General features: G+C 37.8%; 1 protein-coding gene across 16 annotated transcripts in view; it reads left to right on the top strand.

Moving 5' to 3' along the window:
* HUWE1 (HECT, UBA and WWE domain containing E3 ubiquitin protein ligase 1) overlaps positions 1-17,800 on the top strand; it is a 175,171-nt gene that overhangs the window by 64,386 nt on the left and 92,985 nt on the right. For all 16 annotated transcript variants that reach the window (XM_025468549.3, XM_049107089.1, XM_025468548.3 and 13 more), the window contains 5 exons: positions 10,800-10,862; positions 15,329-15,406; positions 16,436-16,483; positions 16,566-16,634; positions 17,248-17,347. In XM_025468549.3, coding sequence (XP_025324334.1) covers positions 10,800-10,862; positions 15,329-15,406; positions 16,436-16,483; positions 16,566-16,634; positions 17,248-17,347 — 358 coding nt within the window. The remainder of the gene's footprint in view (positions 1-10,799; positions 10,863-15,328; positions 15,407-16,435; positions 16,484-16,565; positions 16,635-17,247; positions 17,348-17,800) is intronic.

The following is a 17,800-nucleotide window of genomic DNA, read 5'->3' as shown; positions in this document are numbered from 1 at the left end:
TCTTTCTGTTTTCTGTTTCATTTATCTCTGCTCTACTTTTTACTGTTTCCTTCTTTCTGTTTGCTTTGGGTCTAGTTTGCTCTTTTTTTTCCTGGTTCCTTAAGTTAGAAAGTTAGGTTACTGATTTAAGATCTTTATTTTTTTAATGTAGGCAATTACAGCTGTGAATTTACCTATAAGCACTGCTTTCAGCGTATCCTACAAGTTTTAGTATGTCATATTTTGATTCTCATTCATCTTAGGGGGAATTCTCTAATTTCCCTTGTGATTTTTTTTCTTTTACCCATTGGTTGTTAAGAGTGTGTGTGGTTTAATTTTTACATATTTATAAATTTTTCACATTTCCTTCTGTTTTATATTTCTATTTTCTTTCCATTGTCTTGGAGAATATAATTTTATAGGATTTTATTCTTTTAAGATTTCTTGAAGTTTGTTTTGTGGCCTAATATATATATTCTGGGAGAATGTTTTATGTGTACTTTAGAAGAATGTGTATTCTGCTGCTGGGTGAATTATATATACTTGTTATGTCTAGTTGATTTAATGTTCAAGTCTTCTAGTTCCTTGTTTATCTTTTGTCTAGTTACAGGTATTTGCCCTGTGGATTAGACTAACACTTGATTATTAAAGAGTTAGTTTGAATTAATACTAACTTTTTATAGTACACAAAAACTTTGCTCCTGTATAGCTGTTGCCCCCATTTTGTGTCATTGCCACAAATGACATCTTTATGCATTGTGTGCCCATCAGCATAGATGTATAATTATTATTTTATATAGGTGTCTTTTAAAACACGCAGAAAATGAGGGCTTACAAAACTAAAAGTATATTAATACTGACTTTTATAATTTACCTATGTAGCTAACCTTAATTGGTGTTTTTCATTTCTTTTATGTGGGGTCAAGTTACTGTCTGGTGCCCTTTCATTTCAACCTGAAGGACTCCAGCTAGGATTTCTTGAATCATGTACCAGTAACAAGCTCCCTTGCTTTTATCTGGGAATGCCTTAATTTCTCCTACATTTTTGAAGGATAATTGTGTCAGATACAGATTTCTTGATTGGCAGTTCTTTGAATATGTCTGTTCTAGCACTTTGTCTTCCAACTGTACTCTGAACTCCATGGTTACTGATTTTATTGAGGATCGCTTGTACATGACAAGTTCTTTTTCTCTTGCTGCCTCAAGATTCTCTTGAATTGGATTTGTAGATCATGTCTTTGATCAAATTTGAAGCATGATTTTGACAGTTATTTCTATGAGTAATTTGTGTGCTTCCCTTCCTCCTCTCCTTCTGAGAGTCATTATGCATATGTTGGTACACTTAATGATGTCCCACATACTTCTTAGACTTACTCTTAATTTTCCTTCTTTCTGCTCTTTCAACTGGGTAATCTCAATTGACCTAGCTTCAGATTTATTGATTTTTTCACCTTGCGATACTGATTTGTGAATATATGTGTCTCAGAATTTTTATGAACGTAATACATGTTTAGTTTTGAAAATTAAGAAAATACATAAAATTGTAAAGAAAATGGCAATTGTCAGTCACCATCATGTAGATAAAAATAACGGATAGCATTGTGTTTCATATGCTGTTTTTCCTTCCACATAACCCATGGTGGGTATTTTCCCACACCACTAAATATTCTTAGAAAAACTAATTTTAAAAATAGAACTAGCATATGATCCAGTAATCACATTACTGAGTATATACCCAAAGAATGCAAAAACACTTATTCAAAAGGATATATACACCCTTATATTCATTGCATTATTTACAGTAGCCATTTTATGGAAACAGCATGTGTCCATTGATAGATGAATGGATAAAGATGTCCTATATATACACAACAGAATAATATTCAGCTATAAAAAGAATGAAATCATCTTATTTGCAACAACATGGATGGTGCTAGAGAGTATAATGCTAAGTGAAAGAAGTCAGCCCGAGAAAGACAAATATCATATGATTTTTTATTTCATTTCAAAATCATTTCCCTATGATTTCACTCATAGGGAATTTAAGAAACAAATAAGCAAAAAATGAGACAAACCAAAAACCAAACAGATGGTTGCCTGAGGGGAGGTGGGAGAGGTAGGTGAGGTGGGTGAAATAGGTGAAATGGATTAAGAGTACTCTCCTTGATGAGAACAGAATAATATATGAAATTTTTGAATCACTGTATTATATACCTGAAAGTAATTTAACACTATGCTAACTATACTAGAATTAAAATAAAAATGAATAGGGGCATCTGGGTGGCTCAGTGGTTGAGTGTCTGCCTTTGGCTCAGGTCGTGGTCCCGGGGTCCTGGGCTTGAGTCCTGCATCGGGCTCCCCACAGGCAGCCTGCTTCTCCCTCTGCCTATTTCTCTGCCTCTCTCTCTCTGTCTCTCATGAATGAATAAATTAAATCTTTAAAAAATGAATGAATAAATAAAATGTGTTAAAGATTTTAAAATAATAAAGTTGAATTCATTTCAGTACATTTTGAGGAAAAAACAAAATTAATTTTTAAAGACTAGGCAGTAGTCTTGGCTTCTAAACTGCCTCCTGGTCCTCCTGAGTTTCCACAACTGCCCTTCCATGTCTTGGCTGGTACCTCCTCCTGTGCTCAAGCTCTGAGTATTAGAGTGGCTCAGAGCCCCACCCTGGGCTTTCTCATATAATTACTGCCTCAAAATCTCTACTTTGTATCTAATAGATACCTCAGTTGTAATGTGTACAATATCAAACTTCTGATCTCTCATCCCATTTGCTTCCCCCAAGTTCAGTCTGTTCTGTGTACCTGGCCCTCTTCCTTTCCTGGACGGTGCTAGCTACACTCTTCCTGCAGGATCTCTACACAGCTGTGTTCCCAGTTGTCTCTATGGCTTGCTCCCTCATCTTTTTTTTTTTTTTAATTTATGATAGAGAGACAGAGACACAGGCAGAGGAGAGGGAGAAGCAGGCTCCATGCCCGGAGCCCGTTGTGGGACTCGATCCCGGGACTCCAGGATCGCGCCCTGGGCCAAAGGCAGGCGCGAAACCGCTGAGCCACCCAGGGATCCCCTTGCTCCCTCATCTTTAAGTCTTAAGTCTGCAGGGTCTTCCCTAACATCCTGATTTATTTTTTTTTAAGATTTTATTTATTTATTCATGACAGAGAGAGAGAGAGAGAGGCAGAGACACAGGCAGAGGGAGAAGCAGGCTCCATGCCGGGAGCTCGACGCGGGACTCGATCCCGGGACTCCAGGATCACGCCCTGGGCCAAAGGCAGGCGCTAAACCGCTGAGCCACCCAGGGATCCCCCCTAACATCCTGATTTAAAATTGGAACCCTCTATGTACTCCGTATCACCCTTTTTGCCTTTTTTTAAAATAGTACATAGTACCATCTGATATTCTGTATATTTAATTAGGTTTGTTGATTCAATCTTCCTGCTTACATCTGCTGTTGAAACACTTAAGTGAATATTTTCATTTCTGTTATTATGCTTTTCAGTGCTATAATTTGTATTTGCTTCCTTTTTTATAATCTTGTGGATATTTATTTGATGAAATACTCTCATGATTTCCTTTAGCCCTTAGAAGCATATCTAAAATCATTTATTTAAAGTCTTTGCCTATTAAATCCAGTATCTGGACTTAGGGATAGTTTCTATTTTTTCCAGCTTTATTGAGGTATAATTGATATATATAACATGTAAGTTTAAGGTGTACAACATGTTGATTTGATACACATATATTAGAGTGATTTCCACACTAGAATTAATGAACACCTCTTCACCTCACAGTTATCATCCGTTTTTTGTGGTGAGAAGATTTAATATTTACTCTCAGCAATGGCAAGTATATAATACAATATTGTTAACTGTAGTCACCATGCTGTACGTTAGCTCTCTGGATCTTATTTATCATATAACTAGAAGTTTGTACCCTTTGACCAGCATCTTCCTATTTACCCCAAGCCCTTGCCCCTGGAAACCACCATTCTGTTTCTATGAGTTCAGCTTTTTAAAAATCCACATATAAGTGATAGGATACAGTAATTGTCTTTCTCTATCTGATCTGACTTATTACAATTACTGGAGTACCCTCAGGGTCCATCAATGTTGTCACAGAAGGCTGGAATTCTTTCTCATGGTTGAATAATACTCCAGTGTGTGTGTACGTGTGTGTGTGTGTGTGAGAGAGAGAGAGGGAGACATCTTTATCCATTCATCCATAGATGAACACTTAGTTTGTCACCCAACGTAGGTTATTGTGAATAATGTTGCAGTTAATAGGAGGGGGAAGATCTCTCTTTGATGTCCTTGTATTATTTCTTTTGGATATATACCCAGAATTGGGATTGCTGGATCATATACTATTTTTAATTTTCTGAGGATAGCATTTTCCATAGTAGCTCTACCAATTTACATCCCCACCAACAGTGCACAGGGGTCTGGTCTCCAGATCTTCGCCAATACTTGTTATCTCTTTTTGATAATAGCCTAGATTCTAACCGGTATGAGGCAATATCTTTCTGTGGATATGATTTGCATTTCCCTGATGATTAGTGATAACTGAATGCCATTTCATATACCTCTTGGCTATTTCTACGTCTTCTTTGGGAAAATGTCTACTTAATTCCTCTGGGGTTTTCTTGTTTTTATTTTTTTAAGCTTTTTTATTCATGAGAGACACAGGGAGGCAGAGATATAGGCAGAGAGAAGCAGGCTCCTTGCAGGGAGCCCAAAGCAGGACTCGATCCTAGGACTCTGGGATCATGAACTGAGCCAAAGGCAGTTGTTCAACCCCTGAGTCACCCAGGTGCCCCTCCACTGCCCTTTTTTAAATCCTATTTTGTGTGTATTACTGAGGTGTATGAATTCCTTTTTTTTTTTTTTAAGATTTTCTTTCTTCATGAGAGACACAGAGAAAGAGGCAGAGACATAGGCAGAGGGAGCCCGATGTGGGACTTGATCCCAGAACCCTAGGACCACACCCTGAGCCGAAGGGAGACACTCAACTGCTAAGCCACCCAGGCGTCCCTGTATGAATTCTTGAGTGTTCCTTCTCACTTATTTTTGCCCTTGTTGCTTATATTTTTGGTATCCAAAAAAAGTAATTAGCAAGATCAGTGTCAAGGAACTTTTACTCTGTTTTCTTTTAATAATTTTACTGTTTCAGGTCTCATGTTGAAGTCTTTAATCCATTTCAAGTTCAGTTTTTGGATGGTATAAGAAAGGAGTCCGATTCATTTTGTTATCCAGTTTTCCCAGTACCATTTATCAGAGTGTGTGCTTTCCCCGTTGATTATTTTTGTCTCCCTTTCAAATATTAGTTGACTATATATGTGAGGGTTTATTTCTGGGCTTTTGGTTCTGTTCTGTTGGTGTACTTATCTGTGTTTATGTCAATACTATTCTTACTGCTTTACCCTTATAATAATGTTTGAAATCAGGAAGTGTGATACCTTTAGCTTTGTTGTTCCTTCTCAGGATTGCTTTAGCTATTCAGGGTCTTTTGTGGTTCCACATAAATTTGAGGATTTTTTTTTCTATTTCTCTGAAAAATGTCATTAGAATTTTAATAGCAATTACATGAAGCTGTAAATGGACTTGGATTGTATGGACATTTTAACAATGTTCTTGGGATTGTATGGACATTTTAACAATGTTCTTGTAATTCTTGAACACAGGATATCTTTCCATTTGTGTCTTTATATTCTTTCATCAGTGTTTTATAGTTTTCATTGTATAGCTCTTTCACTTTGGTTAAATTTACTAAGTATTTTACTGTTTCTAGTGCAACTGTAAATGGGATTGTTTTCTTTTTAGAACTTGTGGTTTTTTTTTTTTTTTTTAGAGAGAGAGAGCGAGCAGGAGGGTAGAAGCAAAGGGAGAGGGAGAAAGGGAATCCCGAGCAGGCTACATGCCCAGCGAAAGCCTGCTGTGGGGCTCAATCTCACAACCCTGAGCTGAAATCAAGAGTTCAGTGTTTAGCCAACTGAGCCACTCAAGCTCCCTGGGATTGTTTTCTTAATTTCTTTTTCATATAGTTCATTGTTAATATATAGAAATATGACTGATTTTCTGTATGTTGATTTTATATCCTGCAACTTAACAGAATTTATTAGTCCTAACAGTTTTTTGGCAGCGTTTTTAGGCTTTTAATACATAAAATCATATCATTTATAAATGGCGACAGTTTTACTTCTTGCTTTTTGAAACGGATGCCTTTTATTTCTTCGGATTCTATTTATTTCTTGCCTAATTGCTCTGGCTAGGACTTCCAGTACTATATTGAATAGGAGTGTTAAGAATGGGCATCCTTGTCTTGTTCAGGATCTTAGAGGGAGAGCTTTCATCCTTTCACCATTTGAGTATATTACCTATGGGCTTGTCACGTATGGCCTTTATTAAAACATTGAGCTTCTATACCTCATTTTTTAGTTTTTATCATGAAAGGCTATTGAGTTTCTGTCAAACTTTTTTTCTGCATCTGTTGACATCATACGGTTTTTGTCTTTTATTAATGTGGTGTATCATATTTATTGGCTTGTATATGTTAAACCATTGTTGCATCCCAAGGATTAATCCTACTTTGATAATTGTATATGATCATTTTAATGTGCTGTTAATTTGGTTTGAGAAGGATTGGCATTAATTCTTTAAACTTTTGGTGAATGTACCAGGAATACCATCTGGTCCTAGGCTTTCCTGTATTGGGTGTGTTTTGACTACTGATTTAATCTTCTTATTCATTATTGGTCTGTTCATAAGTCCCTTTTTTAAGTTTTTTGTTTTAATTCCAGTTTAGTTAACATACAGTGTTGCATTAGTTTTACGTACTGCTGAATCTGTATAGTGATTCAGCAATTCTTTACATTACTCAGTGCAATCCCCACTACCTATTTCACTCATTTCCCCATCCACCTCCCCGCTGGTAACCATCAGTTTTGTTCTCTATAGTGAAGAAAGAATCTGTTTCTTGTTTTATCTCCCTCCTTTTTCCCCCCTTTGCTTGTTTTGTTTCTTAAATTCCATATATAAGTGAAATCATAAGTAGTCTCTTAATCCTTTCTGTGATATCATTTGTAATGTCTCCTCATTTCTGATTTAAGTCTTCACTCTTATTTTCTCAGTCTAGCTAAAATTTCATCTCTTTCATTTATATTTTCCAAAAAACTCTGCTCTTGTTTTTATTGACCTTTTCTGTTTTGGGGGGCGGTCATCCATTTCATTTATTCTGCTGCGATCATTGTTATTTCCTTCATTCTACTAACTTTGGGGTTAGTTTGTTCTTTTTCTAGTTCCTTGAGTTAACAAAGTTAGGTTGTATATTTGAGATTTTTCTGTTTCTTACTGTAGTAATTTATCCCTATAATCTTTCCTTTTAGAACTGCTTTTGGTGCATCCCCTAAATTTTGATATGTTGTGTTTCCATTGTCTTTTGTCCCTATTTATTTATTTGTAAAAGATTTTATTAATTTATTCATGAGAGATGCAGAGAGAGAAGCAAGCTCCCTGCAGGAATCCTGATGTGGGACTCCATCCCAGGACCCCGGGATCAGGACCTGAGCCAAAGGCAGACACTCAACCACTGAGCCACCCAGGTGCCCCCTGCCCATATTTTTAAATTTCCCTTTTGATTTCTTTTTTTTTTTTTTTTGATCCATTGGTTCTTCAGGAGTGTATTGTTTAGTTTCCATATATTGTGAATTTTCCGGTTTTTCTCCTATTACTGATTTCTGGTTTTATACCACTGTGGTTAGGAAGGTTACTTGTTACAATTTCAGTCTCTTAAATTTGTTAAGACTTGTTTTGTAACTTATCATCCTATAATCTATCTGGGAAAAAGTTCTATGTGCATTTGAGAAGACTGTGTATTCTACTTCTATTCAGTACAATGTTCTGTATATTCCTGGTAGGTCCATTGATGTAAGAAAGTATAGTGCAGTAATTCAAAGGGATACACATACACCCTGATATTTATAGCATCATTATCTACGGTAGCCAAACTGTGGAAAGAGTCCAAGTGTCCATCAACTAATAATGTCCATCAACTAATAATGATATATATGTATATCAATCACACACTCACTGGGATAGTATTCAGCCATAAAAAATAATGAGAATCTTGCCATTTGCAACAATATGAATGGAACTAGAGAGTATTACGCTAAGCAAAATAAGTCAGTCAGAGAAAGACAAATACCGAATGATTTCACTCGTGTGGAATTTTTTTTTTTTAATTTTTATTTATTTATGATAGTCACAGAGAGAGAGAGAGAGAGAGAGAGAGGCAGAGACACAGGCAGAGGGAGAAGCAGGCTCCATGCACCGGGAGCCCGACGTGGGATTCGATCCTGGGTCTCCAGGATCACGCCCTGGGCCAAAGGCAGGCGCTAAACCGCTGCGCCACCCAGGGATCCCACTCGTGTGGAATTTAAGAAATAAAACAAGCAAAGGGATAAAATAGAGAGGCAAACCAAGAAACAGACTCTTATCTATACAAACTGATGGTTGCCAGAGAGGAGGTGGGGTTGGTAGGGGGATAGGGATTAAGGAATATACTTGTGATGGGCATTGGGTGTTGTATGGAAGTGCTGAATCATTATATTGTACACTTTAATATAAAAGTAATATAATACATCTACATTTAGAGTAATTATTGATAGACAAGGACTTGGTAATATCATGTTACTGTTTAATGGCTATTTTGTATTTTCCTTATCCTTTCTTCCTCTCTTGCTGCCTTCCTTTGTGAATTGATGGTTTTCTATAGTAGTATGCTTTGATTCCTTTCTGTTTATCTTTTTTGTATCTAGGTTTTTGCTTTGTAGTTACCATGAGCCTCACATAAAACATCCTATAAAAAAAAACATCCTATAGATATAAGTTTTTAAAGTTGGTAACAACTTTGGTCACATACAAATACTCTACCCTTTTACTCCCCCCAACCTCATTTTATGTTTTTAATGTTCAGTTTACTTCTTTTTAAATTGTATATTCATTAACAAATTATTTTAGTTCTTATTATTTTTAGTACTTTTGTCCTTTACCTTTATCATCCATGGATGTTTCTTTTAGACCATGTTTTCCTGGGGCTCCTCAGAGTGGCTGTAGCTGGTTCACAAGCCACTACACGGTTTATAGTTGTGACCCAAGATCTGTATTTCTGTTATCCAACAGGCAGGTGCATGAGACTCCTCTCCCATCCCTTGGCTTGTGGGGGTAGGTTCCCCAACTCCTGGCCATCATGCTGACATCACTGCTCATGCTCATGTTGCTGTAATTTATTATTTTTTTCCTTTGTGTGTTTCACGGTCTTGTTTCTTTGTATATATCACAGGGGTTTTTTGTTGTTGTAGAATAATGGACATTGTTAATATTATAATGTGGCAGCTCTGGAAATCAAATTCTCACCCTTCCCCAGGGTTTGTTTGTTTAGACTTTTCTGAACTGATTTCATACTTGTGATCATTAAAGTCTATTCTCTTTGCTTAGTGGTTAGCTAGCGATTTGCCATAAACTTCTGGAACAAAGAAATACTACTTCCCCCCCAGTCTTTGAAAGTAGGTTCTTTTTTTTTTTTTGAAGGTAGGTTCTGTATGTATATTAGCACCTTAAGTGGTAATACTCTTATCTTCACTACTCAACTAGGATGTTTACAACTCTGCCTTAGCCTTCACTTCTAACTTGCACAGAGCCTGATGATGAGCCAGGCATGTAGAACTTAGGGCCTTCTTGGGTCTTTTCTGAGAATGTGCTTAAGCCTTGGGCATATGTTTGGCCTTCTAGAGTCCCAGGAGTCTGTGGAAGTTATCCAAACCCTTAGTCTCCAAACCATCTCACTCCCCAGTCTTTTCCCCGAAACTTTTCAGTTTGTCTATTGTTTAACCCAATTGTATGCCTTGGCCTAGGAGGCAAGGACTAATGCATTTACTTTTTATGTTTTCAGCAAGTTCTCACCCCACCCTTGGTAGCATTCTGAATCAGGCAAAAATGTTTGGTATCAAACACTGTTGAAAATGCAAGCCTGTTTATTAAGCAAGAATATATGGTTGGAGGCTTGGATTTGGAGGCCAGTAATAGTGTACAATTTAGTCATTCTCCCCCATTGCCTTAGGGGCTAGTACTTGATGAGTTTTCATTTTTTAAATTTTTTTTAAGATTTTATTTATTTATTCATGAGAGACACACAGAGACACAGAGACACAGGCAGAGGGAGAAGCAGGCTCCATGCAGGGAGCCTGACATGGGACTCGATCCCGGGTCTCCAGGATCAAGCCCTGGGCTAAAGGCGGCGCTAAACCGCTGAGCCACCTGGGCTGCCCTTTGATGAGTTTTTAGACTTCATGGTGGCAGAGTATAGTAGGAAGGAATAAGCAACATAGAGTCTTCTGCTTTGCTACTTGGTTCATGTCAAAAAGGAACTGTGGAGCATGTAGTTCCTTACTGTAGTGAGGAAGGTGAACAGTCCGAGTATGGAAAGCATAATAAAGTACTGAAGGCCTGATGAGATAAGACTGACCTGACCTGTCAGCAAGTATGACTGCAAGCATATGCAGTGCAATTGTTTAGCTATTTATGCTCTTTCCAGTAGCACCCTCACAGAACAGTGAAATTGATCACATTGTAGAAATCTTACCTTTAGGCAGACCTTGCCTTGAGTCTTATTAAGTACTTGCTTCTATTTGCTCCCTCTCTTTGTTGGACTTTCACATTGGTTGTCTTCTCAACACTGTATTCCAAACAGCCACATACTGTTATTTTATACACAAGGCTATTGTAAGCACTATTTTAACACTGTCTTTTTCCTTTTTTTAAGAGCTGGGGTGGAAAGGAAAATGGCTTTGGACTTGCAGAATGTTGCAGAGACTTGCATATGATGGTAAGTAACTCTCGGATATGGGTGTCTTTTGGCAGAGCTATGTGTAGTCTCTTTTTGAGCCTTACTTTACAATGAATATATGGTATATTAAGTTGCCACTTCAAATCAGGACCTTTGAGGAACCTGAGATCAACTAAGACCTAGCACATCTTGTCTAGAAATGCTTGGGCCCTCAATCTGCTGACACTAAGAAGAATCTCAAAAACAGTGTATGTTCATTCCCCAGCTCTTGACTAGGAAGCTGTATTTGGTGAATCCGTTTGAAAGTGTTGAAGTATCCCAGAAAGTGTATTTGTTTGTATTCTCTCACTGGAACCATTGGAACTCTGGGCAGTATGATGTGATTTTTAAGAATGGATGCTTGGGGAACAGTACGTGAGAGTCATTGAGAACTTAAAATGTTTTGTGTGTTTTCCATGTTTACCTCTCATGCCCTGTCTTGTTCATACCTTTCATCCATGCTTAGTTTACAAGGTTAGGCCATCCTCCCTTCCGCTTTGATATGTTGTTTTGGAACCACAATGCACAATTGGATTTGTTAAAAACAATTCTGTGCCAAGAAGCAACTATATTTTCCAGCAGATATTGCTGTTTTTGTCAGTTTATTGTGTATAGGACAAATACCTGCGATGAAATTTAGTAAATTTATCTTAGCAAGCCTTTTTCCCCTGGGAGAATGGTTCTTTTTCTGGTCAAAGAAAATAACAAATTAGAACAAATTGCTTTCTCACCTTGGTTGGTATACTTTCTTAGTGTGTATTATATAAATTAATACTGGGTAATATGGGAGGTAAGTGTTTATTTAATAATCAAAGCTACATAAATCTTAAAGAGTATTCAGTTCATGTGAAAATGACTTTCATCTTAAAATTAAGTTGGTTAATAATTCTTAGCCTCCTTTTGTTTTTTTTAATAAATTTATTTTTATTGGTGTTCAATTTGTCAATATATAGAATAACACCCAGTGCTCATCCCGTCAAGTGCACCCCTCAGTGCCTGTCACCCAGTCACCCCCACCCCCCGCCCTCCTCCCCTTCCACCACCACTAGTTCGTTTCCAAGAGTTAGGAGTCCTTCATGTTCTGTCTCCCTTTCTGATATTTCCCACTTATTTTTTCTCCTTTCCCCTTTATTCGCTTTCACAATTTTTTATATTCCCCAAATGAATGAGACCATATAATGTTTTTCCTTCTCCGATTGATTTATTTCACTCAGCATAATACCCTCCAGTTCCATCCACGTTGAAGCAAATGGTGGGTATTTGTCGTTTCTAATGGCTGAGTAATATTCCATTGTATACATAGACCACAATTTCTTTATCCATTCATCTTTCGATGGACACCGAGGCTCCTTCCACAGTTTGGCTATTGTGGCCATTGCTGCTGTAAACATCGGGGTGCAGGTGTCCCGGAGTTTCACTGCATCTGTATCTTTGGGGTAAATCCCCAGGAGTGCAATTGCTGGGTCGTAGGGCAGGTCTATTTTTAACTCTTTGAGGAACCTCCACACAGTTTTCCAGAGTGCCTGCAGCAGTTCACATTCCCACCAACAGTGTAAGAGGGTTCCCTTTTCTCCGCATCCACTCCGACATTTGTTGTTTCCTGCCTTGCTAATTTTCCCCATTCTCACTGGTGTGAGGTGGTATCTCATTGTGGTTTTGATTTGTATTTCCCTGATGGCAAGTGATGCAGAGCATTTTCTCATGTGCTTGTTGGCCATGTCTATGTCTTCCTCTGTGAGATTTCTCTTCATGTCTTTTGCCCATTTCATGATTGGATTGTTTGTTTCTTTGGTGTTGAGTTTAATAAGTTCTTTATAGATCTTGGAAACTAGCCCTTTATCTGATACGTCATTTGCAAATATCAAATATCTCCTCCCATTCTGTGAGTTGTCTTTGAGTTTTGTTGACTGTATCCTTTGCTGTGCAAAAGCTTCTTATCTTGATGAAGTCCCAATAGTTCATTTTTGCTTTTGTTTCTTTTGCCTTCGTGGATGTATCTTGCAAGAAGTTACTGTGGCCGAGTTCAAAAAGGGTGTTGCCTGTGTTCTCCTCTAAGATTTTGATGGAATCTTGTCTCACATTTAGATCTTTCATCCATTTTGAGTTTATCTTTGTGTATGGTGCAGGAGAGGGGTCTAGTTTCATTCTTCTGCATGTGGATGTCCAATTTTCTCAGCACCATTTATTGAAGAGACTTTTTTCCAGTGGATAGTCTTTCCTCCTTTGTCGAATATTAGTTCACCATAAAGTTGAGGGTCCACTTCTGGATTCTCTATTCTGTTCCATTGACCTATGTGTCTGTTTTTGTGCCAGTACCGCACTGTCTTGATGACCGCAGCTTTGTAGTACAACCTGAAATCTGGCATTGTGATGCCCCCAGATATGGTTTTCTTCTTTAAAATTCCCCTGGCTATTCAGGGTCTTTTCTGATTCCACACAAATCTTAAAATAATTTGTTCCAACTCTCTTAAGAAAGTCCATGGTATTTAGACAGGGATTGCATTAAACGTGTAAATTGCCCTGGGTAACATTGACATTTTCACAATATTCTTCCAATCCATGAGCATGGAATATTTTGCCATCTCTTTGTGTCTTCCTCAATTTCTTTCAGAAGTGTTCTATAGTTTTGAGGGTATAGATCCTTTACATCTTTGGTGAGGTTTATTCCTAGGTATCTTATGCTTTTGGGTGCAATTGTAAATGGGATTGACTCCTTAATTTCTCTTTCCTCAGTCTCATTGTTAGTGTATAGAAATGCCACTGACTTCTGGGCATTGATTTTGTATCCTGCCACACTGCCAAATTGCTCTATGAGTTCTAGCAATCTTGGGGTGGAGTCTTTTGGGTTTTCTATGTAGAGTATCATGTCATCGGCGAAGAGGAAGAGTTTTGACTTCCTCTTTGCCAATTTGAATGCCTTTTATTTCTTTTTGTTGTCTGATTGCTGAGGCTAGGACTTCTAGTACTATGTTAGCCTCCTTTTGTATATCACGCTTGTTTACCCCTTGGGCAAAACAGTATGATAAACTCCACTAGTTTTGTATAGTATCTGTTTTGGGCCCAGCCTATGTTAAGAAATCACACATCCTTTTATTTACTGATATTTGGTAATCAGTGAGACTTTGGAAAATACGATGTGTACTTTATTTTTTTAAATATTTTATATATTTATTCATGAGAGACAGAGAGAGGCAGAGACATACATAGGTAGAGGGAGAGGCAGGCTCCCCACAGGGAGACAGATGCAGGACTTGATCCTAGGACCCCGGGATCACAACCTGAGCCAGAGGCAGATGCTCAACCACTGAGCCACCCAGGCACCCTATGGTGTGTACTTTAGAAGGAAGTAGTACGTGGGCATGTTTTTTTTTATTGAAATAATTATTGTATATAATAATTGTCCATTTTCAGAGGCAGCCACTGCTACTGGTTTCTTTTAAGGATTCATTTTATTTTTATTTATTTCTTTTTTTAAGATAGTTTATTGGGATCCCTGGGTGGCGCAGCGGTTTGGGGGATCCCTGGGTGGCGCAGCGGTTTGGCGCCTGCCTTTGGCCCAGGGCGTGATCCTGGAGACCTGGGATCGAATCCCACGTCAGGCTCCCGGTGCATGGAGCCTGCTTCTCCCTCTGCCTGTGTCTCTGCCTCTCTGTCTCTCTCTGTGTGACTATCATGAATAAATAAATAAAATCTTTAAAAAAAAAGATAGTTTATTTATTCACGAGAGACACAGAGGCAGAGGGAGAAGCAGCTCCCTGTGGAGCCTGATGCAGGACTCAGTCCCAGGATCATGACCTGAGCCAAAGGCAGATGCTCAACTGCTGAGTCCATAAGGATTCATTTTAATGGGCATGCTGTTGTGGTCTCAGTTTTGTTTTTGCTTTTCTAGAGTTAAAGAGGATTTGTTGTAAGGATTTGGTCCATATTGACCTGGTATTTACCTGTACAGAAAAGCATTTGATACCACAGAAAGTGGTGTAGAATGGTATAAAGAGATTATTTGAAGAATTAAGAAGATACACCACCGAAGCATAGTTTGAATAAAATATTTCAGAAGGCAGTGATATAAACTAAGTCTCCATAAGAATGTTCTTTTCCATTCCCAAGTTGGTACCTAGACCCTTGTATTTATCCTCCATCCTTTCTTGGATTCTTATTCATTATTGCTTGGCAGACTTACCTGTCTTTTTTCTCTTGAGAATAGCTACAGAATTGATCTCTTGGAAGAAAGGGCAGCAGATAACTTATAAGTAAGAAATATGAAGGCTTTTGGAGCTCTGGGCTGCATCCTCCTGATTCTGTGTTGTTAAAAGACATCTGAGCTCTACTAAGACGAGTGAAGGCACTATACCTGCTGACAGCAGTGCTCCTCCTGCTGCTATAATGAGTTGGACAAATGGTTAGGACTTTGAAGGAAGATTTGGGGAAAAGATGGTATCTGATTCTTTTATGTGCTTTATACACAGAAATACCCACCCAGTGCAACTACACTACACTTTGAATTCTATGCAGACCCTGGGGCCGAGGTCAAAATCGAGAAAAGGGTGAGTCTCATTCAGACTTGTTCTGATAGAGTCTGTGATGTACTATAACTGGAGTTTACTTCTAGGACTCCTCAGTTAAATGAGGGGGAATGGTTTCGAGCTGCATTGCTGCCCTACCCAGTTAAATATACATAGCAGCTTCTCAGGAGTAAACTATTCATTGTATGCTCAGTTCTGACGGGTTTGGATATTACTTATGTTGGAGTGCTAAGAGACAGGACTCCCGATGAGGCGTTGTCATGACTTACACATTTTTCTCAGTCTCAGTTGAGAATTCCAACATTTAGTGTAATTGGATAGTGCTAACTCAATTTTCTCTATTTAAGTCAGTTTGTTAGGGTTACAGACAGGGTTCTGCTTCAATTATCTAGTCCTTCATATTCTTTGAGGAGATACTAAAATTCAGTTTTGTTTTAAAAGTAGCTTAGTGAATAAGATCTTTTCTTCTACCTACAGCATAATAAATCTTTATAGATGAATGGTGCCTTGAAAACAGCTGCAGTGCATATCTAGAATGGAAACCATTTTCATGGATTTGGTCTTTGCTATGAAGGTTAAAAGGGGATAAGGAAAGAGGCAATAGATAAATATAGAGAACAAACTGGTGGCTGCTAGAGTGGAGGTGGGTAGAGGGATGGGGTGAAATAAATGAGATTAAGAGTACACTTACTTACCTGATGAGCACTGGGTGATGTGTGGAAGTGCTAAGTCATTATACTGTACACTTGAAACAAATATAACAGTGTATGTTAATTATACTTAAATAACTTTAAAAAGGGCTAAGGAATATTAAATGTGTCTATGTGCATTATATTTTGATATTATCTTCAAAGAAGCTTGTATATAAAATGGGTATTTCGGGGAACTCTAAAGTTACCTTTTTTTTTTTTTTTTTTTTTTTTTTTAAGAGCACTCAGGCTTCAGCCTACAGTGACATCTTGGTTTTCAGACAGCTCCCTTGCAGTCTTATGGTAAGGGAAGCTAAGGTATTACAGTGACTTCTAACAACTCCTGTCTTTTTAATTTCAGACAACTAGTAACACACTACATTATATTCACATAGAGCAACTTGACAAGGTAAGAGGAATCTTTGACTATTGGCTCGTTTCCTAACATTCAGCTTACTTTTTGTTCCTAACCCATTTTTTTTCTAATGTAGATTTCAGAAAGCCCTTCTGAAATCATGGAATCTCTTACCAAAATGTACAGCATTCCTAAGGATAAGCAGGTATGATAGGTCCTAATATTTATCTAAAGTGTGTGGTGGCTATCCATGTAGATTGATATGTGCTCGGCTGGGAGACAGCATATCAAAAAGAAAGGAGTCAGATCATGAGTAAATTAGTTTTTGTGAGTCTTTGTTTCCTCAGCTTCTATAAGGCCAACACCTACTAACTTCCTACATAGATTCTTGTGAGAGTTTGAGGAAAACATAAGAACTGCCTTACTCACTGTGTGAATCTAGTAAATGTTAGTATCTTAACACTTACATACCAAAGAAGAAAATGTTTAGTTGTGTTTTTTTCTGTTCGTTGTTATGGTGATAAAATATTTTATTTGATTAGTAACAATCAGAACTCTTGCCAGATGTCTTCAGTTTGTTGCCTATCAGTATAGTGATACTTCTTGGCTTATGTTGGGATATTGGAATTTCCTGAGCCTGTGTTTTGCGGCTTATTTTGTCAGCTAGCCTCAGAGTACAACTGTTCTGTTTGACACCTTAACAAATAGCAATAGTAAACCATTTTACCAAATATCTCAATAATAGGTAAGATTTAGCCCTCAAAAAGTACATTCACTGTTTTCATTGGTTTCCTAATTTAGGTCTTATATTCCTACAGATGCTGTTATTTACGCACATACGGCTGGCCCATGGCTTTTCTAATCACAGGAAACGATTGCAAGCTGTTCAAGCCAGGCTGCATGCAATATCTATATTAGGTAAGATAATAACACTATAATTAACAGGCCCTGATTAGGTAATTTAGACATGATTTCCTTTGCATTTCATCTGTCTTTGTTGCCGTGAGGCTTTATTGTAGTTACCTAGGTGGCAAGTTAAATTGTAAAATTGCCTGTATTTCTAATGTTCACCATCTTCATCATTCTTGAGCTTCTTAATGTTGTATTAGAAAAAGATATAATACTTACAGACATAATCACTTGGGTTTAGTCTTGATTTTGGCCCTTTTTCTTTTAAATGAGTGTTCAGGTAGTTCTTTCCTGGCCCCTGTTCTTCCTCTTGCCATTTCATCTTCCTCTTCTGACCTGTCAGTGGTATAATTTTGAAGGTAGAAGGTATTCATTCAGAAGTCAATACTGTGCATTTTATTTTTGAGTGGTAGAATGGAAAGGACACTGGTTTTGGAGTCAGTCCTAGGCTCTCAGCCAGAT

Source organism: Canis lupus, chromosome X (genome assembly GCF_003254725.2).
Source record: "Canis lupus dingo isolate Sandy chromosome X, ASM325472v2, whole genome shotgun sequence".
Classification (NCBI taxonomy): Eukaryota; Metazoa; Chordata; class Mammalia; order Carnivora; family Canidae; genus Canis; species Canis lupus.
The sequence above is the reverse complement of the archived record's forward strand: the minus strand, read 5'-3'. Positions and strand labels throughout refer to the sequence as shown.